General features: G+C 33.2%; 1 protein-coding gene and 2 long non-coding RNA genes across 3 annotated transcripts; 1 reads left to right on the forward strand and 2 right to left on the reverse strand.

Annotated features, from left to right (window-relative positions):
• Nucleotides 1-1,172, reverse strand: LOC122281104. Its single transcript, XR_006230151.1, has 2 exons — nt 574-1,172; nt 1-488 (listed from the first exon to the last, which is right to left on the reverse strand). It is a non-coding gene; the product is annotated as an uncharacterized LOC122281104 (long non-coding RNA).
• A 1,423-nt stretch (nt 1,173-2,595) lies between these two features.
• On the reverse strand, nt 2,596-7,375 carry LOC122281106. Its single transcript, XR_006230154.1, has 3 exons — nt 7,219-7,375; nt 6,886-6,943; nt 2,596-2,642 (listed from the first exon to the last, which is right to left on the reverse strand). It is a non-coding gene; the product is annotated as an uncharacterized LOC122281106 (long non-coding RNA).
• Nucleotides 7,376-10,677: 3,302 nt separating this feature from the next.
• Nucleotides 10,678-21,783, forward strand: LOC122281094 (probable leucine-rich repeat receptor-like serine/threonine-protein kinase At3g14840). The gene is made up of 24 exons (XM_043092361.1): nt 10,678-10,957; nt 11,160-11,331; nt 12,753-12,824; nt 12,950-13,018; nt 13,191-13,262; nt 13,348-13,419; nt 13,562-13,633; nt 13,735-13,806; nt 13,918-13,989; nt 14,083-14,154; nt 14,244-14,315; nt 14,911-14,982; nt 15,725-15,790; nt 16,765-16,830; nt 16,917-16,952; nt 17,086-17,126; nt 18,321-18,700; nt 18,805-19,000; nt 19,514-19,663; nt 19,807-19,925; nt 20,044-20,254; nt 20,380-20,617; nt 20,856-21,006; nt 21,115-21,783. The coding sequence occupies exons 1-24, from the start codon at nt 10,852-10,854 to the stop codon at nt 21,505-21,507; spliced, it is 3,042 nt and encodes a 1,013-aa protein (XP_042948295.1). The 5' UTR covers nt 10,678-10,851; the 3' UTR covers nt 21,508-21,783.
• Nucleotides 21,784-22,735: the final 952 nt, after the last annotated feature.

Below are 22,735 nucleotides of genomic sequence, written 5' to 3' on the forward strand. Positions count from 1 at the left end.
TAAGAACCTGGCAAAAATTATCTATTAATATGGGTTTCTTATGCAAATCATAATCTCTACTTTCAAGTGAACCATCATTTAACAAGATGTTTGGCGAATATAAAGTCCATACAACTTCAAACACTGGCAGAAGACCTCTCTACTACAAATAAATCAGATTATTGGTCACGTTCATTAGCAGCTCTTCTTGCTTGGGCTTGGTTACTTGTAGCTCCAAAGTCACCTGCCATGTGAGGAAAAATAAATGCTAAATTGCAGGAGTATCCAAAGAAAAATTGATGCTAAGTCAAGCATTTGGAACTTAATAGAATATTTTCTTTTGGATGGTTAGGAAGCATACGGTTCAGCCAGTTTATAACAAAATTGTATTATTCTCAACTTTTACCAACACAAATATGAATGATTTGGAACTTAAACAGTAACCGGATGTGAAACGTCCTTCAATATCAACTCGTTGTGATATGTTGTCATTGATATTTCCAAGATCCCTACATGAAAGAAAGACAATAAAAGCATCAAAAATTAAGTTATTATATTATAACACAAGAAATTTTTTTGAGAAATTTACTATACCCGATCGATGGGTAATTGTTCTTTGTATGACCTTCAATCTTGCAAATACTACAACGCCTTTTCTTCACTAACTGAGTTTCTTTCGAGTTCTTTGCTCTCAAGGATTTCGGTCTTCCTTTCGTCGGAACACGTTGAGGATCTTGTATAGTTTGTGAGAAATTTGATATTACTTATGATCTTAACATAGGGGAATCTGCATGTGACATATCTCTTTCAAAATTTTTTTCTCCAATATTTTCCATTAAAAACAACTCGTTGTGGACCTTCTCCAAGGTAAGAGAAAGGTGGTTCATTGCAAAACTTGATTGTGAGCCAAGTTCTGCAATATCGTAAAACTGCATCATCAACTTGTTTTTTCGCATTATCGAATCTTCTTGTGTCATTACATGCCCCTCAGAAACTGGTATTTCAAGTATAGCTCGACTCTTAGCATTGATTGTCCATCGCTCTACCACATAATGATATGGCAACACATCTGTGACGCCCCCAAATTCCGTTTGGGATCGGACGGACATTTGAAGCGTCGAGACATGCAACACAAGGTTACCTGCCCCCGTTCATGACATATAAGATGCAATAATCCTAACATGCATCTAACATTATGCAATATTCGCAGCGGATAATTTTTTTCTTTAGCAATACTATGCACCAAACTGAAAATATCCAAATACTTAAAACATACTTCATACATAAAGATCCATTGAATAACTAAGATCACAGCACTATTCCAAAATAGTTATGATCCAAAAGTACTGGAGATGCAACTCCATCGTACAAGTAGTAATTTAACTACTATATTAACATTAACGACGCACCGTCGTTCAGTCGACTGTGTCTAGTTGGTCAGCTCCTGGTCCTCCTTCAGGTCCTGTAACAAGATCTATCATTCGTGAGGAATGGTAGTTGAGACTACCACAGTGAGATTTGATTACAAATCTCAGCAAGTTAACAAAAAACTTCCACACAGACTAATGATGCATGGATGACAGTAAAAGCATAAATGCATAATCAAATTCATAAGTAATTAAAGAATAACTTAGCGTACAACATAGCATAATTGACATAACTTAAATTGAAACATGAACTGAACTTGACTTAGCATAAACTTGCTCTGAAACTTGAATTAACATGAAAAATACATACTCCACAGTTGTTGTAGCCCCATGTATTCTACGTGTAAATACATACTCCACAGTTGTTGTGGCCCCATGTATTCTACACAAACTTGACTTAACATGAAAAATACATACTCCACAGTTGTTGTGGCCCCATGTATTCTACACAAACTTGACTTAACATTAACAATACATACTCCACAGTTGTTGTGGCCCCATGTATTCTACACAAACTTGACTTAACATTAACAATACATACTCCACAGTTGTTGTGGCCCCATGTATTCTACACAAACTTGACTTAACATTAAAAATACATACTCCACAGTTGTTGTGGCCCCATGTATTCTACACAAACTTGACTTAACATGAAAAATACATACTCCACAGTTGTTGTGGCCCCATGTATTCTACACAAACTTGACTTAACATGAAAAATACATACTCCACAGTTGTTGTGGCCCCATGTATTCTACACATCATAATGTACTCAATATGAAATGTGACTAGAATACGAAAGGACTGAAGTCCTGACGTAACATAACGTGACTTGAACATAACTTAGAATACATGACCAACTTGAGATATAAACATTTCGTAACATGGCATAACATATAATAGACAACATATTTAACATGACATACTTGCAACAGTGAATATTACATGACTTGACTTACATGTAATTGATGACATACTTAGCATGACGTACTTGTAATGTACAGTAATATATAACAGAATATATTATGTAACAGATAAAAATTGATGACAGAATAAATTCTGTATAATAGACAATTACATGATAACTTGACATGGCATGACACATATGATAACGTACATACATACACTGTAGTTCTTTTACTTAGCACACATACACAGTAGACTGCTAGTAAGTTAAAAGCTAACTTACCTCGATCTCCGCGTTTCTTATAAAACTTCAAGTGCGATCACGAGGAACTGTAATTAGTGATTCTAAAAGTTAGAACTAAATCACTAATAATTTGAAATATGGAAAATACTAACTTAAAAAGTAAAATTTTCATTTTACTCTCTACATGTGAGAAAATGACCGTTTTACCCATAACTTAAGGATTTTGCATACTAACTCCAAAAGTTTCCAAAATTTACATTCCTCATGTAAATTTTGTCATAAACTTAAATATCAACTCAGAAAAATTTAAAACAAAACACAACTATGAAGAACACATTATGGCCGAAACATCCATAGGCCATTTCCCTTGATTTTTGTTGCAATTCCTTCCAATTTCAAAACTCATGCTTAAACCAAAATTTTGCAACAAACATCTTCCAATCCTAAGTTCAAAATCATACTTAAAACATCCATTTAGAAAAAGCTAATAATTAACACTAAACTTTTTTGTAAAAAATCCAAGCACTTGAATCACAAGTTTTGACCTTAAATCAAAACATCTCCAAGAATTTCAAAAATCAAATCTTACTTCTAACATATTCATAATATCATCCTAACATCAACCATGCTTTAAATCATCGAACTAAAGTCACCAAAATCACAAAATAACATTTGGAGTTTTTGGTTTTACACTTAGTCTAAAAACAGAAACTTTTTCCTCAACTAGTTTTGATAAATCTCTTGATCTATGACTTATAATCATATGATCTTCAAACCAAACCATCACATGGTTTAAAAAGATGTCCTAAAACATATATAAGCTTCTAATTCAAGATCACATGGTTAGAAATTAACCAAACCATAAATTTAGCCAAGAATATCCACACTTTGGCTTATTTGAATATCTCTTTGCATAAAATTTCATATCTTTGAAACTAACATCAAATATTTTCAAAATAATAATATAACATGTATATAAGATACTTAGGATCCTCCAATAAATTATTAAAATCATTAGAATAGGTTTAGACCACCAAAGAGTTAAACTTTCTCAAAACAGAAACTGTTTTTCCTCTTCCAGTTTCTAAGTTTCTAAATCTAAGAAAATCTTTCATCAAAACCTTTAATCATGCAAAAATCCTCAACCAATAGTCATATATACATGTTAACAATACTCCATAAAAATTTCGGACCAATATCTATCCATTAGCTTGGTCAAAAACTCCAAACTATAACATACTCTCCAGATTCACGCCCAGAATGACCTTTCTATGGTTAAAAATACTTTTGACCGACCAAATGACCATGGAATGATACAAAAAATACATCTACGGAAACTAGACTCAAAGAGGAACAACTTATATGAAGGAGACTTTATGATAAAACACTTACAAAAGCTTCGAAATGGGTGTGCAAAAGAACTCCTAAAAGCTGTCCGAGAGAGAGTGTTTGGTATTCTTTCAATAGAAAGCATAAATGAAGATAATTTCGTGGGGAGGGATGGCTGGAGATATTTGTGGATAAGGTATGGAAGAGATGAGGCTGGAGTGAGAGTTAAGTGTAGGACTCTCTTACCCGAAGTGAGAGTTAAGTGTAAGACTCTCTTACCGGAGTGAGAGTGGAGTGTAGGACTCTCTTACCTAATAATATCTACAAAAATCAACTCAAGATATTTTTACCCAATAATATCCAAGAAAATTACCTCAAGATATTTCTTTTTATCCAATAATATCTACAGTTTTAAACAGACGTTTTGACCGAAAATATGAAAAAATGTTATTGCGCCATAAGACTTTAAATAACCCTCCGAGTCTAATGGCACAAACCATAATACATTTTGACACTTCTAACTATCTCCAATAATCAAAAACACACTTCTGATACCATAGTAAATAATAACACTAACTATGTAGTTAGACAAAAACCTATATGATTAATGGATTCGTGAAAACTTATGGGGTTTTCACTAGATTCTTAAAGTTAATAGAAATTTCACAATTGAATTTCTAGCGGGCTGTTACAACATCTAATTTTGATTTCTTTGTTAGAACACAGAGGATATGCCTACAAACAATGCCCAAAAACTCAAACATATGACATGTACATATTGCCTTCACTTCTCCACTCTCCAAAGTCACATAATAAATACGTTTCTCTTTGCCATTAGGTGCCACCGCATACATCTTACTTTCACCCTCTTTCTGAACTTTGGACGCTTTGTATCGCTGGCTATTAAATAGCTCATCTTGAAAGATTTCGAATGACTTCCTTGTATACATTGAGGCCGCCTCTTCCTCAATTGCCCAACATGTTTTCAAAACTGCCTTTGTCGATTTCGTTTTCATATCTTTCTCTTTTTCTTTAAAATATCGTGCATCTAAGGCTTTCTCGTACTGATGAACAAAATCACTCACCATCGTGCTTGAACGAACATAATCCTTGAAAAATTTATTCATACTCTCACTCCTTTGTGTGGTTGACATACCAGCACAAAACGTGGTTCGCAAGTACGTCGGAACCCACTTCTCTCGTCGGTTGTAAAGATTTTCTAGCCAATCATTACCAACTAAACCATATTTTGTCATTGTTGAACTCCATTCCTCCACAAATTCATCACATGTTATTGTCTCATGAATACAATGACGGAACTCTTTTTGAAAGCCCGGAAACTTGTTATAAACATGTGCCAAATGTTTTGAAAATTTTTACAAAATATGCCACAAACACAATCGGTGAGTTGTATTTGGGAGTACCAGTGCAATGGCCTTGGCCATGGCTTTGTCATCATCAGTAATAATAGTTACTGGGGCGCGCCCAAGCATTGCTTCCTGCCATGTCCTTAATAACCATATATAGGATTCAGCTGTTTCATTGACTAATAAAGCATAACTAAACATTATGATTTAGTGATAATGATTAACTCCTGAAAACGGCACAAATGGCATCTTATAAATATTTGTGAGGTACGTCGCATCAAATGTGACAACGTCTCCAAAATATTGATATGCAAACCTTGATCTTGCATCTGCCCAAAAACAGCTTCCCATACACCCATTCTCATCAATTTGCATGGAATAAACAAACTCAGGTTCTTTACATTGTCGATCAAGAAAGTATGCATACAACCTTTGTGCATCTCCCTCTTCAAACAATTTTCTTCTTTTATTTCCCAAATAATTTTTGACGTCCTTACTAATACAACCTGTGTTAAAATCACCACCTGATTCTTTACTCAAAACTGACATTATCTTCCTTGTCGGTATGCTGGACTCATTCAAAGTGAGAATGAGTTTCTTTTGCACACGCGTCACTCCTCTATGTCCATGGAGCAAACTCGTACTTCTGGGTGTCAGTAGCACATGGTTGTGTTCAGGCACAAACTTGCATACTATCCACCTTTTACCATCTTTTTTTATACACATGGTAGCTTTACAACCAATCTTTGTTTCCGCAAGTTCGGGACTTTTTCTTTCTTTTTGTTTGAGACTTTCACGCCTAAATCCTTCACTTGTACAAACATAATGCACTCCAACTAATTTTCTGTCCTCTCTGGATAATTGCGTATGGTTGGTTCTCATTGCGAAACCTTTTCATCTTGCATACGCCTTGTAAAATGCTTGGGCATCCTCAACCTCATCAAATTTCTTCCCAACGAACGGTTCAAGATTTCCACTATTGGAGGTGGAAATCAAATTGATTCCATCTCCATCTCTCACATTCACTCCATCTCCATCACCATCTCTCTCATTCACTCCATCTCCATCACCATCTCCCAAATTAACGTCATCTCCCACATCCAATCCATCTCTGATGCTCACATCACATTGCTCTTCTACTGTTTCATCCTCAATAGCTTCATTTACAATGCCTTGTGGACAGTTTCTACTCGTCACTATCTCAACGTCATCACTATCCGAACTCCACCCAAAATCCTTCGTCCCAACATAAAACAATGTAATCAATAAAATATAAAACCCTTAAAATAACATATAAAAAAAATGCTTTTCAATAGCCAAATGCATATGCCCCTCAAAAGATTCTAAATAAATATTCAAAACCTTATTCCGCATGTACTAAGATAATATTATGCAAAATAAAAGAAGGCGTGATTATGGAGACTCATTTACTAAACACCCATCACCCTTTTGTTTGAAAAATTTTATCTACCAATCCAGCCAACCTATTTTCAGTTTTTAATTATTTAATTGCTGAGTTAGATGGACATAGATTTAGATATTAATCAAATTAATTTAATTCACAAATTTCATTCTAGATTACAACAAAAAGAGAATTGTAAGCAAACAATAGAAAACCAAACAAATTTAATACCATAGTGTTGACTGTGCCAAATGTGCGAACAATGGTAAATCGAAGCCAAGCCAAAATCCTACAACAAAAACAAAGATAAAGATCATTACGAAAATATTCCCACCGAAATGAAAATTAGGAAAAGAATAAAAATAAATAAAACCCTAATCCTCAGCAAAATAATCGAGTAATAATCTTCAAAATGAATGCTTGTTAGTAGGAATTTTATGGTTCTTTGTAGCTAAGAAAATCCTAATTTCGAACCTCAAACCGAAACTGGGGCTCAAAACTGAAACTAGACATACTTAAGTTAAATAAATAATAAAGGAAAAATTATGAGAAAATAAATCTCACCACTTGAAAATTGAAACTGGGGCTGAAAAATCCTTCAAAAAATATATTTTTTTGGTGTTGATTCGTGAATCGTGATGCTTCAGTATGAGAGAATCAGATGGCTTTTCAGTGAGAGAGAGAGAGAGAGAGAGAGAGAGAGAGAGAGAGAATGAAGGTGTTGTCCAGATTAAAATGGAAAATTATCTCCTGTGGTGCAATCTACATCTTTGTTTAAGAGAAAGTTAGGTGTCAACTCTTAATTCGTCTCTGTTTATTTTATTTTAAAGATATGTCCGATACGAAGCGTTTCTCTATATTTTTATGGTTGTTTGGCTTTCTTTGATTTTTGTAGTTATTAGTTTCCCCCACCTTCCTTAAGAGTGAGGATTTGAATAAAATAGAGGGGGGCCGCCCCCTTTTGGGAAATTTTTTTTTTTTTTTTATAAAAAGCATCAAGTATTCGTGCAGTCTCTGAGCTTTGTAGATTCCCAGAATAGGAAACTTTTCTGGCCTCGGCGTACAGTCTTTGTTTTTTTTTTTTTTAAGAAAAAGTAGTTACAATTATCTTACTATCTATTTATTATTTTTTTATATTTAATTTTTTTAATTTTTTTTACTTAATAATTATTAATAAAATTATATATTTTTAATTTTTCTTAATAATTAAAAAGGTTAAAAAAATAATAAAAAAATAAAAAATTTTATATTTTTTATAAATAATAAATAGATAATAATAAGATAATAACTTGTTTTAGAAACTCGAGCTTGCAGCATGCAGATGACTCACTCACCTCTACACCTCTAATCAATTCGATTTAGCTCTCATAATCCGCACCTAATCTAATCTTTGCATCATTCGCATGGATTACTGATTCCTTCAAACCTTATTATATCCCTTCATAACCCAATCGTTGCATCTTGATTGCCATGACCGGATGATAAAAAAAAATAAAAAATGAACTAAACCTGGTTTAAAAGACTAGGTAGGAAAACAAAGTAGAGCTGTCGCCAGCAAGGTGTGGCTTGTGGGAACATATGACTGTTGACATTCCACGCTGATTGACTTTGTTGTAGCCGACAGTTTGGATTAATTGATCAACCATGACTTTAACGCCGGTATGAATTGAGAAATATTTTCAATTCATTTTATTTATTATAATTATTTTAAATTTTTATATAAAATATAATAAATAATTTAATTTTTTAAAATCTCAATTCAATTTTTTTAAATTTTAAATAATAATAATATTAAAAAATATTATTTTATTTAATTTTTAACTTTAATCTAAAACTATATATCCCATCTCACCATCTAAACAAGTTTTTAATTATTGCCTAAGGGAGAGATTAAATTTTGGAGAAAGGAATCGAGAATGTGTATGATCAATAGCATTTTGTATTTTTTTTCTTGTGTATTTTTCTAGTATTTAAAAAATATAAAATATTATTCTGTACACATTATCAGTACCCTTAAAATTTTCTATTTTCTAAATCATGTTGAGCTTTAGGTTATTTGGATTATATAATGAGGTGAAATGGTTTTAGATAAAAATTAAAAATTTAATAAAATATTTATTTTTTAATATTATTATTATGTTTAAGATTTAAAAAATTTAAATTATTTATTATATTTTATATAAAAATTTAAAAAAATTATAATAATGAGATAAAAGTATTCTTCCATCAAATCGGCCTAATATATGCACGATCTTTTTCTCCTTATAGTTCTTTTTTAACTTTTGCACGACATGTATAAACCCATATTACTACAGTACTGATACATATATGACGTTAAATTTTAATTATTTAAAGAGAAGTATTATAACTATAAATAAATTTTATAAAATTAAATTTATAAATTAACATAATTTCATATAATATGTAATTGATATACTTTATAATAAAAATATCTACCAATATAATATATTATATCATGCTACATAAGTTTTTGAATTTACTTTTTATAAAATTTCTTTGCAGTTGGAGTATTTTTCTTATCTAAAATATTTGAAGGTTTTAACCAATGGGAAAAAAATCAATTATTTAAATTATATTATAACAAAATATTGATAGAATGCAGCAGGACTAGTACTTCGTACTTTATATATATATAAAGAAAATGATATTATGTCCCTTGAGTTTGCCTTATCAATTTGACTGTTTATATATTTTATTTTATTTTTAATTTAATAATTAAAAAAGTGACTATTTATATTAGTGTTTTTTCTTATTTTTTAAAAATGTGTAAATATGTTTAAAAAATATTTGAAATAAAAAGTAAAAAAAAAAAAATACCATTTGCACTAGGGGCACACCAAGTAGGCAAATTGGGTGACATAGTAACACTACCCATATATATATATATATATATATATATATATATATAAATAGCAAATATTGAACGCTATAATTTAAAAGAATAATATTACATACAGTCATAAAGTACACAAATACTGCGCAATCGTTTTAAAAAAATTAGGATCTATTATTAAAAAATTAATTATTATTTTTATGTAGATCTAATATTTATAACTTATTTTTTTTAAAGAGATTATATGTGGCGCTTATGCACTTTACAATTATAAATATTATTTCTAAATTTGAAACTAATTTACTAATTTTTGGATGATCACAAATAATTCTTGATATTCACCTAAGCTGGTACAAATATGGTCAATATATAGAACGAGTAGGACCTGATCTCTTTCACATTATTTGCAGGGCGTATAAATTAAAGCACATGATGGCAAATAAACATATATACCGCGTGATGTCTTCGAAGGACGTACCACATAATAAGGAAATGATAAATTTAGTTGTAAGTAAGACTGTGTATTAATATATACATCAATTTAATATGATTAATTAAAAAATAAATTTTATTAAAAATAATACTAATTTAAATTTTAAATAGGAATGAATCAGTATCAATATATAGATCATTAATATGTGACTTAATTTGTACGTAACAAAACACATAAAAAAAATATTTTAGCATATGTGTGCACGTGTGTGTGACGAAGGTTATTATATATATTACTTCAACTATTCCATATATATAGCTTTTGAAATTATTTAATCACTTTCGCACGTTGGTTAATTACGATTAGCTTTATTTAAAATTTGATATAGTTAATATATATAATCCAAAGTTGGATAGAATATTTTTCAAGGTTAATTAGTACAAAATATAATATTTAATTAATTAATTAAATTTTATACGATTAATTTTTTCTTACTCGGGTTTTTAATTTATAAACCCCTAATTCTTTGTCACTTTTTAATTAAGGTCTAGCTTCAGAGCTATTACCATTAATATTGAGAGTGTTATCATGCATATATAATGTAATTATTGAATTTGGTATGTGATGTCAAGCATATAATAATATTTGATATATATATATATATAAATTTTAAAAGGGGGTTGTGTATACAATATACATGGCATTTTTCATAGAATATATATACACAAATTATATGGCTAGCTTTTGACTCTTATCCTACCTGCTCCTCGAGATCTACTCTCTCTATCTCTCTTGTCGAAATTGAGACTTCTTCCTTTGTACCTTGCTAGTACTTCCACGACTCCGATCCATCCCACACCTAAACTCCAGTCATCTCTCTCTCTCTCTCTCTCGTTGTCCTGAGAAAATCATGAACATCATGCTGATTCTTCTCCGACTTCTTCTTGCTTCAACTGTCACCTTAATTTGCTTTTCAACTTTTGCTTACGGAGCCTCTCTACTAGCTAGCGACGAAGGTACGTATATATATATGATCTGTATATACAAACACTGACACACTCAGAAAAATTAGAGGGATGCAAGATTTTTAAGTTTTAATTTTTTATTGGAATAAATCGGACTGGCCTTTTGTTTTTGCTATGGATCGGATCACCACCATATATAGCTTTGAGGAGGGGATCTTAATTAATAAATGGGTTAATTTGTAAATGTTTACAGTGCAAGCTTTACGTGATATAGCGAAGGCGATGGGTAAGATGGACTGGGATTTCAGTGTAGATCCATGTAGTAGACAATCTGGATGGATTACTCCCAACCCAATAAAAGGATTGGAGAATGCTGTCACCTGCGACTGCACCTTCAATGGCACTGAGTGCCATGTTATCAGCATGTATGTCTCTCTCTCTCTCTCTCTCTCTCTCTCTCTCTCATAGTTCAGCTTGTTTAGTAATTTAAGAGATCAAGAAGAAAGATCAGGAGAATGAGTTCCGCAAATCTCAAACCCAATTAAGGATCATAACAATATATATGCTGGAGAATTGAGAGGGAACTCGACGCTATATATTTTTTTCGCTTTCAAGTGATCAAACTGCCAAACAGTTGTTTTCAACTCGTCATCCAAATAGCTTTTTTTTTCTTCATGCTAAGGTAGGATATCATGAGCTGCTTATTGCTTCGCTTAAAGAAGAATACACTAATTCATGATGCACACTGAAATCCCAAGTGATTTCATGAATTAATTAATCAGGAATATTTGGTATTTTCCGCGGACATTAATTAGCTCATCAGTGGACGAGTTTTCTGGAGTCATTACCCAAAAACAAAAGAACATGATCTTTTTACTACAAGAAAAAAAAAAAAAAAATTTCTTTACATAGTCCTTATACCAGAAAATGAAAAAGAAAATTAAGAAAGAAACTAAAACAGATCTAGAATTGAGTCTTATCCCAGTTCTTCACATGGTGCATATACCATTCATACTCAAATCGGTATAAATAGAGTACGACAACCTTCTGACAAAGTCAAATAAAAACAAAGTAGGGTTCTACCATATTCATGAACTTGTCGGCAGGCTAGCTAGGTCTGCTCGCCTGGCAACTTGACTGCATGTTTATTATTGCTATGCCACCAACTTGCGTGTTGCAACTTGCACCATGCAACATGCGTTTACACTGCTGTCATATCTCAGATGGGTGATGATCAGGATCGAGTACTCTCATGAGAATCGGACCACGTCTTTAATTAATCATTTGACCCCTTTTTTGGATCAACGTTTACTCTCAATTTTATTATTTGTTTGCATTTCAAGTCAATGTTAGTAGTCCTCATCTATTTCGAACGGCTGATCCTCTTCAATCGGGAACCACTTGCTTCGAAAGTACACAGTACTTTTACCTGCAACTCCATAAACGTCCGCATCATCGATATATCTTTACCCTAGCTAGCTTCGATCGACCCATGCATGCGACTCCAAAACGATAATGGTGATCGATCGACGCCATTAGCCATCCCAATTGCTTGCAGTAATAAATAATAAGTAATTATTTCATTTGAAAGAAAATAAGAAGTAATAAATAAACTCGTGGGCTTTTGACAAGGATGCCTTTTGAGGGTTTCTGGGTATATGGATCACAAGCCCAAGCCCAGGCCTTAGATTGAAGAAATATATTTTTTTAATATTAAGATAAATATTTTAACTGGAATTATAAAAAAAGGTTAATAATTAGATTAAAATCACATAAAATGTATTTACTTTTGTTTCTGATAAAAAAAACTTTTAAAAGTTGGTCGCACTTTGTTATGGAAGTACAGAGTTCTGAAAGCACAGAATCTGGCAGGCATTCTCCCACCAGATTTGGGCAGATTTCCTTACCTCCAAGAGATGTAAGTACTGCTCTTGTACTTGTAAGTTTGTAACAGCTATATGTTCCATGTACTTGTCTTTAGTTTCCTTCTTCAACTAACTTAACCGTGGAACTCATTTGTATCTGATCTCCCTTTCGTATCAGTGACCTCACCCGCAACTACCTTAACGGTTCAATCCCTCCGGAATGGGGCTCCACGAAGCTGGTCAACATGTACTCTCTCCCTCTCTCACTCTCTCTGTGATGTTCATGCTTGCGTGCCTGTTTATGTTATTCATACCATATGCGTGTCTTTCTGATAATAAAATGTTGTTCGAGGCCTTCTAAGTGTTCTCCAACTAATTCTTTTATGAATGATGATTTAAACATGAGGGTCTTATCGCAGTTCCCTTCTTGGAAATCGGTTAATGGGTTCCATCCCCAGAGAGCTTGCAAACATCACGACTCTCAAAAGCTTGTGAGTTACGATCACCATTTGTTTGTACTTTTGCAAAGTTCCAAGAGTGTATTGATATCAAGAAGTTCTGTTTTGTTGTTCTTAGTACGGTCGAGTATAATCAGCTTTCCGGAATTCTTCCTTCAGAGCTTGGAAATATGTCCTCAATAGAAAGGCTGTAAGATCATTTTATAAATTCTTTCTCTCGCAACAGTCTTATCTCTCTTATTTCATGCGAGAAGCATTTGGATTGGCTCTTCTATTTGAATCCCAATGCTGATAGTTGAATTGGTTTACTTTTTATATTGTCGTTTTTATAGCTTACTCAGCTCGAATTATTTTACCGGGGAGCTGCCTTCTTCATTTGCAAACCTAACGACATTGAAAGACTTGTAAGCTTCTAATTATTTTTGTCCCTATTGAATATTTCATATTCCAAAATATGGTTGGTAATTTTTTACATTCCTGATTTTCCTCATTCAACGTAATGCAGTCGGATCAGTGACAATCAATTTTCAGGAAAGATACCCAATTACATCCAAAACTGGACAAATCTTGGAAAACTGTGAGACCTTTGTTCTTCTTCTTCTTCTTCTTCTTCTCTTTTCAGGATTTGGTTATTTAATTATGAATATTAAGCTTTATTCCTGATGACGTCAAAATTTGGCAATAACAGAGTGATTCAGGCTAGTGGTTTGAACGGGCCAATTCCTACAGGCATTGCTGTTTTGGGAGAGTTGACTGACTTGTCAGTATGGATATTTTATTTCATAGCTACAAATCATACATAGATGGAGTTGCATTTGAATTACTTTATTCTTCTTTAAATTTTGATATGCAGGAGAATTAGTGATTTGAATGGATCTGAGGCAGCGTTTCCACCACTAAATGATTTAACAAAGTTGAAAACACTGTGAGTTAATAATTCAGTGACATGATTTTCTAAAGTAATGGGATCCTTATGGCTACCCAGTCTTATATACCTATTTAATTCTTTTACAGGATATTGAAGAGTTGCAATATTGTTGGACAACTACCTACATTTCTCGGGGATATGACAACTTTGAAAACCCTGTAAGTGTACTAGTACTTTTTCCACCGTTTCCTCCTGTTTGCTGAGATTACAAAATCTTCTTGAAAACTCTTTGATACTAACTCATGGATCATTCAGCATTCTTGCATGGCTCAGAATTATTTTATTTTTCTTCTTGTTATATTCATTTATGTGAACCCACTTAGGTGGCATTCTTAAAATGGATTTTCTTTTAATATCTTCGTTCAAGAGACTCCTGCCCCATTAGCTTTATTGAGGTTATTATTCTTTAACCAGTTCAAGCCCTAATGGCATTATTTTTTTTTTCAAATATATGGTATGTCTAATCCAAACAATATTTCCAGGATTTTCTTTATTTATCTTTTTAGCCTTTTGCCAGTACCTGAAGCCTTATTTTAAAAATTGAAATTGGTTTTAAAAGCTGGAACAGTTCCCATTAATTTTGTATATTTATGAATTACAACTTTGTTTATAACAATAATACATCGTAAAGATTGTCTTGTTTTTTGTTACCAACTTCAAATGTGCTGCTTGTGCCTTTCTGAAAGGAGTTGTTTTCAAAATCTGTTAGGGTTCTATTTGTTTCTAATTCATTTAACTAAAATTCCCCTGCAGAGATCTCAGCTTCAACAAACTAAGTGGAGCAATTCCAGAAAGATTTTCCGGTCTACAAAAAACTGATTATATGTAAGCATTGCTGAGGGCAATTTATGTACAGCTGAGAGACACTGGTGGTTTCATCCAATAGCTGACATCACCTAATTAGGGGATGAAAAGGGGCCATTAGAATAGCCTGATAAATTAGGCAATCTCTCCAGTCAAATTTCCAATATGATTACCTGGGAAAATCCTTGTGGCATTAAATTTATGCTCAAGATGAACTATGGGCCTAAAGCAGGATTATCTGTGACCAATCAGAAAATATATGGAAAGGGAGAAATATCTGAACGGCTAATAGACCAAATCAAGACTTTAGTTACTTGGTCTCTTTAGGAAGTTTTAAGTATCCACATTGGACATGACCTGCAATTGATAACACGTCTCCTCCTAAAAACATTCCCCGTATTGTGTCTGCTAAAGGCTAAAAGAAAACATTCTCCTTCCATGAGATACAAATAATAGTTTCCTTCACTTAAATAGGATGTTTACATCCATATAAGGACTTGTAAAATTGGTTATAGACCTTTCTTTTATCAAAGGATAATGTAACTAATACCACCTCTACTTTCTGGTGGCTTTAATGCCATTTTCATGTAATTTATCATTCTGAGTAAGAAATGATTTAGAACATGTGTCATGTATAAATATTGATTTAGCCATTTTAGATGTGTTCAAGGACTTGCATCATCAGGGGCAAGTTTACCAGATAAGCTCTGTAATGCACAAAACTCCGCAATGATACTGAATTGTTAATATTGATTCTGTCTAGATATTTGACTGGCAACTTGCTAACTGGACCAGTGCCTCTTTGGATACAGAACAAAGGAGACAAGATGTAAGCTTCTCTGCTAAATTCTATATATTTTTTTTATTTGCTTACCAAAAATGTCAATGGTCTTTTATCCTAATCATTAAATGGAACTAAAATAATTGTAGTAGTTATTTCCTTTCCGTGTCAACTCTCTTTTGGAGCTTTTTTTTTGCCTTTTTAACTTGGTCACCATGTTAACTGTATCTGTGCACGATCTCTGGTATTAAATAGTTAATTGAATGCTTTGATAGCACTTCTTCAATATTGACTTGATCTGAATGTCAATATACAAAAAAAAATATATATATATATATATATATATGCTACAAAGAATGCTAATAATAACTGGAGAAGTGACATACCAAAACTATATGCATCTTTTAGGCTGTAATTTACAAAAACCTTAGAGACTTTATTAATATTTTTTTCTAATTAAAAAAAGAGGAACCGAAAGCTTATCAAAACAAGACAACTAAATCAAATGCATTGCCTATAAGTTCCGATTGAATATCCAAGGATTTCTACTCCTCAAAGCCCCCCAAATGTTTCTAAGTCTTCTATACTTCCTGCAGCTTTTCCTAAAACAGATTTAAAAGTGGTAACAATGAAGAGGCATTTCATTGAAACTAAGTCCCTTGTATTTATAGTCCATTTATTAATTTATATTCAAAACTCATTTGTCTTTATTAATATTTTTCACATCAAATGTTTCAGTATTTGTTTATGGGATTGTTAGATACATTTTTGTGATGATGAAGATGATGATCATTGTAGACAATATTTGCTTACCTTTATAATTGATAAGAACCTTATCACCTCATGAGTGTTGGAATGAGCTTGTAATTTTTCTGATTAAATTCAATTGAATCCTATCACCTCATTTCTTGGACTATATAGAATGAAGAATAAGAAAGATTGAATATTAGTATTATAACCTCTTCCAAGTATACAATCCCGTTATGGAAGATGATGAACTAAATTGCTTCTTTTATGTGCAGTGATCTTTCATATAACAACTTTACAGTTGAAACATCTGGGCAACCAGAATGTCAACAACGCAGTGTGTAAGACTTCATCTCATAATGTTTTGTACATGCATGCGCACTTGGTCATGCTTGCTAAACTTTTCTCTTGGTCTTGTTTTCCACAGGAACTTGTTTGCTAGCTCTTCAATTAGGAATACTTCGTAAGTATCACTTCCACCAATCAAAAACACGCTTCTTAAATTTTTCTGATACTAACTTTCTTATGATATGTAAACATAATCCAGTTTTGTTGTTATAATGCTAACTTGTTCTGGATCCCTATTTTCCCATCAGTGGCCTTGTTTCGTGTTTGAGAAGCATTCCTTGTCCAAAAAGTAAGTTGAAATGTCATATACTCCCTCGGGATTGTTAAATATTCATTATCACTTTGGGTTAGTAGTGTACCAACACTCTTAAAAAGGCATGTAGTTTCTAATGAAAATGAACTTGTTTTTAGTAAGTAGAAAAGTCATATACTTTGTCAAGCCTAAAAAAAAAATCAAAATTGAAAATTTATGGGGAAAAAAAATGAAAGATCAGATCTTCAAATTTTTTCTGAAATTGTACTGCTGTGAATGAGTCAATGAACCAAAACCACAATGGCTGAGGGTGCACCTTTCTAGATCTCCTTTCCTTTATATTTTCTATTTTTTCGTTGGAAGTCTTCTTAGCTACAAGGGTAAGAATGTTGCTATCAATTGTGTTACATCAGCTGGAAAGGAACTTGTCTTAATCATGCCAGGTTTCTTGTCTTGCTTCTGGTCTTAGTGAAGAAGGAACTTGTTTTAAAAGATCCTACTTTCACTTTTAAGCTGTCGCCTTCTCCTCTGCTGCACAGTTTTGTAGTTCTTAGATGTTATGAAAGCTGAGATGCATTATTATAGAATGCAATTTTACAATGACTAAAAAAAATTGCTATAACTAAGCACTAGTTTTTTGATTGTGGGAAAAATGAGGCTTATAATCCAGGCTAGTTTTTCTTAACTGTTTTCATTTACCAATTTCTCCTTACTTTTTTAACTCAAATTACGATTCTTAATGCATCAAGCCTGAACTAATGATACTTGGCATCTTGGATGCCAATGGCCTCCTACCAGTTATATGGCTAGATCCAACATCACCACAAATACATGCAAGAGGGGCAGTTTGTAGACAACTATACTAGCTATTGATCAGTGGGCCTCAGAATATTCTTGCATTCTACCTTGAGATATTTTTCCCGACCAATTGCCAAGCTGCTTTGAATGAGAAATCCCCTTTCGTAGATAACATGCATACCCGCATCACATATTCTTGATAGTCTTACTCAAAATGTGAAATTTCTATTCTGTGAAGGAGCAGTATCAATAACTGATGTTTCATTTGCCTGGATTGTGTACCAACTCATGTTTCTCTCACCTCACTCCCCTCTGAATGAAAAACACTGAATAGGCTTTCTTATTTTTTTCCTTCCCCTCTTTGTTATGAATATTAGATCTGTTTTGTCTACCTGTCCAGGTGTGGCTAATCTGTTGTTGCTTTTGTCTCAGATTTATACAATCTTCATATAAACTGTGGTGGAAAAGAAGTGACTTTAGACAGAAGTGCTACATATAACGATGATACAAATGATGTTGGACCTTCGAGTTTCTTCCAGAGTTCACACAACTGGGCATTTAGTAGCACTGGTTACTTCCTGGACGACGACCGCCCCACGAAGACTTATATCTGGAAAAATTCATCCAGGCTCTCTATGAACAATCCAGAACTGTACATGAATGCGCGCCTCTCTCCTCTATCTCTTACTTATTATGCCTTTTGTTTGGAAAGCGGAAACTACACTGTCAACCTCCATTTTGCTGAGATAATGTTCACTGACGATAAAACATATAGCAGCTTGGGAAGACGTATATTCGATGTTTACATTCAGGTAGTTGTTACAATATACTTCCATCTTCATTAACAGCTTTTCTGCTATTGACGTTGCTGCCATTCAATGGTTGTTAAATGAGAAAATGGATTTAAATATTGCAGGGAGAGCGGGTGCGGAAGGATTTTGATATTGTAAAAGCGGCAGGTGGGATTGGTAAGGCGGTTAAGCAAAATTTTACTGCTGTCGTGACTAATAATACGCTAGAGATCCGTTTCTACTGGGCGGGGAAGGGGACAACTGGTATCCCATACAGAGGAGTCTATGGTCCTCTTATTTCTGCTATTTCTGTGGATCCTGGTAGGTTTTATGTTCTATGAGCTCTTGTACTCTTTTTATGGTTTGAAAGTGCACAATTCTCCTACTTGCTCTCATATGTCTAAGCACTTAACATTACTTCTGTTTCTGTGGACACTTTTAAGGCTACATAATGCTTATTTATATTTCATACCCTTTTTAAAACATTGATTTTTTTTTTTTTTTTTATTTGGCAATAGATGGATGTATTTTCCTTCTTGTCTGTACGACTTGAAGAGACATTCGACTATCATGTTGATGAATAAGGAATTTATTTGTAGAATGATATATGTCATCCTTAAATGCCATATTCATAACGAAATGGATTTCATTTTTTTATGTTTTTCCTTGAAATATTTCCGTGTTTGGAAAAAATCAGAATAATAAAATTCCAAATTAAGTTATGTTAAAAAAAAAACTCATGTTCCTTTAGCTTTTGAAACTGTCAGTTGTCAATTGCCTTGATAGTGATCTAAAACTAGAACCCACATACTGCTTTTCTTTTTTTGGTCACAGACTTTAAACCCCCACCAGAAGATGGAAGTAGTGGTATATCTATAGGTGCAGTGGTCGGAATTGTCGCTGCTGGAGCCATTGTTATATTGTTGATTCTGGCTATCCTCTGGTGGAAAGGCTGTCTAAGTCAGAAAAACACTACGGAGCGAGGTATTTTCTAGGCAATCAGTGTCGTTATTATAAATCTCAGTTAATTCAGTTTGTGTGAAAATATCTCTCAAAGTTCTAGGAATGCCAAGAATTTTTCAAATTTCTTCGATGTGCTTTCTTATCTGACTGGGTATCTTCCTCAGATTTAAGGGGTTTGGACCTGCAAACTGGTAAATTCACCTTAAGGCAAATCAAAGCGGCCACAAACAACTTTGATGCTGTGAATAAAATTGGGGAAGGTGGTTTTGGTTCTGTTTACAAGGTGTTTGTGAAATAAATTTTTTGTTTTGATTGATTGGATTGAACTATTCCTATTGTAGCTCTTCTTTCTGAGACACCATTATTCAAACATGAGAAAAAGTCGTGTTTCCCAAATGCAGGGCCTTCTAGCAGATGGCACTGTTATTGCAGTCAAACAGCTTTCTGCCAAATCAAAGCAAGGAAATCGTGAGTTTGTGAATGAGATAGGCATGATTTCTGCTTTAGAACACCCTCATCTTGTTAAGCTCTATGGATGTTGTATCGAAGGAAATCAATTATTGCTTGTATATGAGTACATGGAAAATAACAGCCTTGCTCGTGCTTTATTTGGTAAAATTTTATCTTCGTGCACTTAATTGTTTTTTTATCCGTGTAATAACATGCATTCATGGTAGCATGCATGTATAATGTATGCGCAATCATTAACCATTTTTTCTTAATTTGATTGATTGAAGGGCCAGAAGAATATCGGTTGCAATTGGATTGGCCAACAAGACATAGGATTTGTGTTGGCATAGCCAGGGGCTTGGCCTATCTCCATGAAGAATCAAGATTGAAGATTGTCCATCGGGACATCAAGGCTACTAATGTCTTGCTTGATAAAGATCTCAATCCTAAGATATCCGACTTTGGTTTAGCCAAGCTTGATGACGAGGATTATACCCATATAAGCACCCGAGTTGCTGGAACCTAGTGAGCTACCGCTTATTAATTAGATGTCACCATATTCCTAGTGAATTTGGTTTTCCCCTTATTTTCATGTGATAAAAATAATTTCGCATAAATAGCGAAGAAGAATAAAATTGAAAGTAGAGGGCAGGGTTTGAAAGTTCCAATTTTTCCAAAAATCTCCAATTTGAAAAGTTTCATTGCTTGAATTATCTTACGGTTTTGCTTGATTACTCGACAATATTGGTTTGTGATTATGCAGTGGATATATGGCACCCGAATACGCAATGCGAGGTTATTTAACTGATAAAGCAGATGTCTACAGTTTTGGAATTGTTGCCTTGGAAATTGTCAGTGGGAAGAGCAACACTAGTTACCGTCCAAAGGAGGAACGCCTCTATCTTCTTGATTGGGTAACTCATTTGAATTTCTTTCTTTCCTGCACATCTCCTGTTCTCGCTCCTGTTAATTTTTATTATCTTTTCAGATTTCACACCTTACACCTGTCTTCCTGTTTGTAGGCACTTATATTAAAAGAGAAAGGAAGTTTGATGGAATTGGTTGATCCAAGGTTAGGCTCAGACTACATGAAGGAAGAGGTTATGAACATGATCAACGTGGCTCTCCTATGCGCAAATGTTTCTGCAGCAGTAAGGCCTTCCATGTCCACTGTGGTAAGCATGCTTGAAGGCAGTGCTGTTGTTCCGGAGTTATCTTCAGATTCAAGTGTCACAAATGATGAAATGAAAGTGAAGGCAATGTGGGATCATTTTCAACACAACAAAGAACTGAAAGGGGGAGATAGCCAGACACAAAGCATGTCAGTAGATGGACCATTTACAGCTTCTTCCACATCTGCTGCTGATCTATATCCAGTCAATATGGATTCTGATTACTTGGAGAAAAGAACCTAGAGAAATTGGTGAGCTCTCTCAACTTGGTCGTCTCTTCAATGTATCTCAATGCTGCAATGGTTTCTTTGTATATTTTCCATTTTCATTTGAGAAATTCTCTCGGATTATCAAAAGTGTAAATTGTTTATTTTTTATTTTTAACATGAAAAGACAATCCACTGTTAAGCAGCTGAATTGCTCGAATATTTGTGTTCGGATATCGGGAAATAATTTATTTGTAAAACATTTCATATTGATGTGTTTTTCCCATCTAATGCATTCTGATTTTGTTTTGTATATTTTTTGTCAGCCAACGTAATCAAAAGAGATATCTGCCCCTGTTTGTTCACCTGTCCTTTTGCCCTTTTACCTGCCAAAAATATGAACAATTTTACGTTTTAACGACGGCACATACACAAGTATGTAACTGTGTTATATGGTAATCGTGAAGCTGTGCTTATGATTGGTGGTCTTGTGCCTGTTTCCACACCAATATCTGGTGAATTTTTTTTTTTTTTTTTTTAAACAACATCTACTATTAGAAATATGAAAGTGTTCGTACAGACAACATTTACAAACTAAAACATCACAGAAATTTTTCTAGTATTATCCATATAATATTTAGATTTTAAGATATTAAATTTAAATTTTAAAGTTAAAAAATATAGATTCCACAGAATCCATACCATTGAATTTGAGATTATTTTGATTAGAATTTTAGGAAACTCACCGGTCCAAAATTAAGAAAAAAAATTAATTCAAGGAAGATTTTTCCCCTGTATGGCCATAGGTGCCAGATCAAGCAGGGAAGGAATTCACGGCATAATTATTCTCCCATTAATGCTTTATGGTGAGAATAATGGATGGAGATCTTCTTACATTTTTGTTCTAATTTGTCGTAAATAGGAAAGAGTTAAATACATAAAATTAAAAATTTTTTTTTTTTTTTAAAGAACTCAGTGTAAGAGATTTAAAGAAAATATCTCTTCAAACAAAGAAAATATCTTTGTTTTCTAAACAAAATATCTTTTAAGTATCTTTGAACAACTGTAGGACCCTGAACTTTAACCAACACATTCATATCCATTGAACGGATCTGGCGGCAATATTACTACTTCACACGAGATTGATGGATTCTCATGAATGTTCTTTCCCCTACTTCTGCTGCAAATTTTCTTAACAAAATTAGTGGGTGTATGTGTGTGTATATATATATATTAATGAATATTGGTATGATTATATATCTTTC

This window comes from Carya illinoinensis, chromosome 11 (genome assembly GCF_018687715.1).
Source record: "Carya illinoinensis cultivar Pawnee chromosome 11, C.illinoinensisPawnee_v1, whole genome shotgun sequence".
In the NCBI taxonomy this organism is placed as follows: domain Eukaryota; kingdom Viridiplantae; phylum Streptophyta; class Magnoliopsida; order Fagales; family Juglandaceae; genus Carya; species Carya illinoinensis.

Excerpts from the sequence above, each read along its gene's own strand:
- LOC122281094 (XM_043092361.1), top strand. The coding sequence starts at position 10,852 with ATGAACATCATGCTGATTCTTCTCCGACTTCTTCTTGCTTCAACTGTC. Across the intron at positions 13,420-13,561 it reads ATGTCCTCAATAGAAAGGCT|CTTACTCAGCTCGAATTATT; the intron begins GTAAGATCATTT and ends TCGTTTTTATAG. Across the intron at positions 20,255-20,379 it reads CCTTGCTCGTGCTTTATTTG|GGCCAGAAGAATATCGGTTG; the intron begins GTAAAATTTTAT and ends GATTGATTGAAG.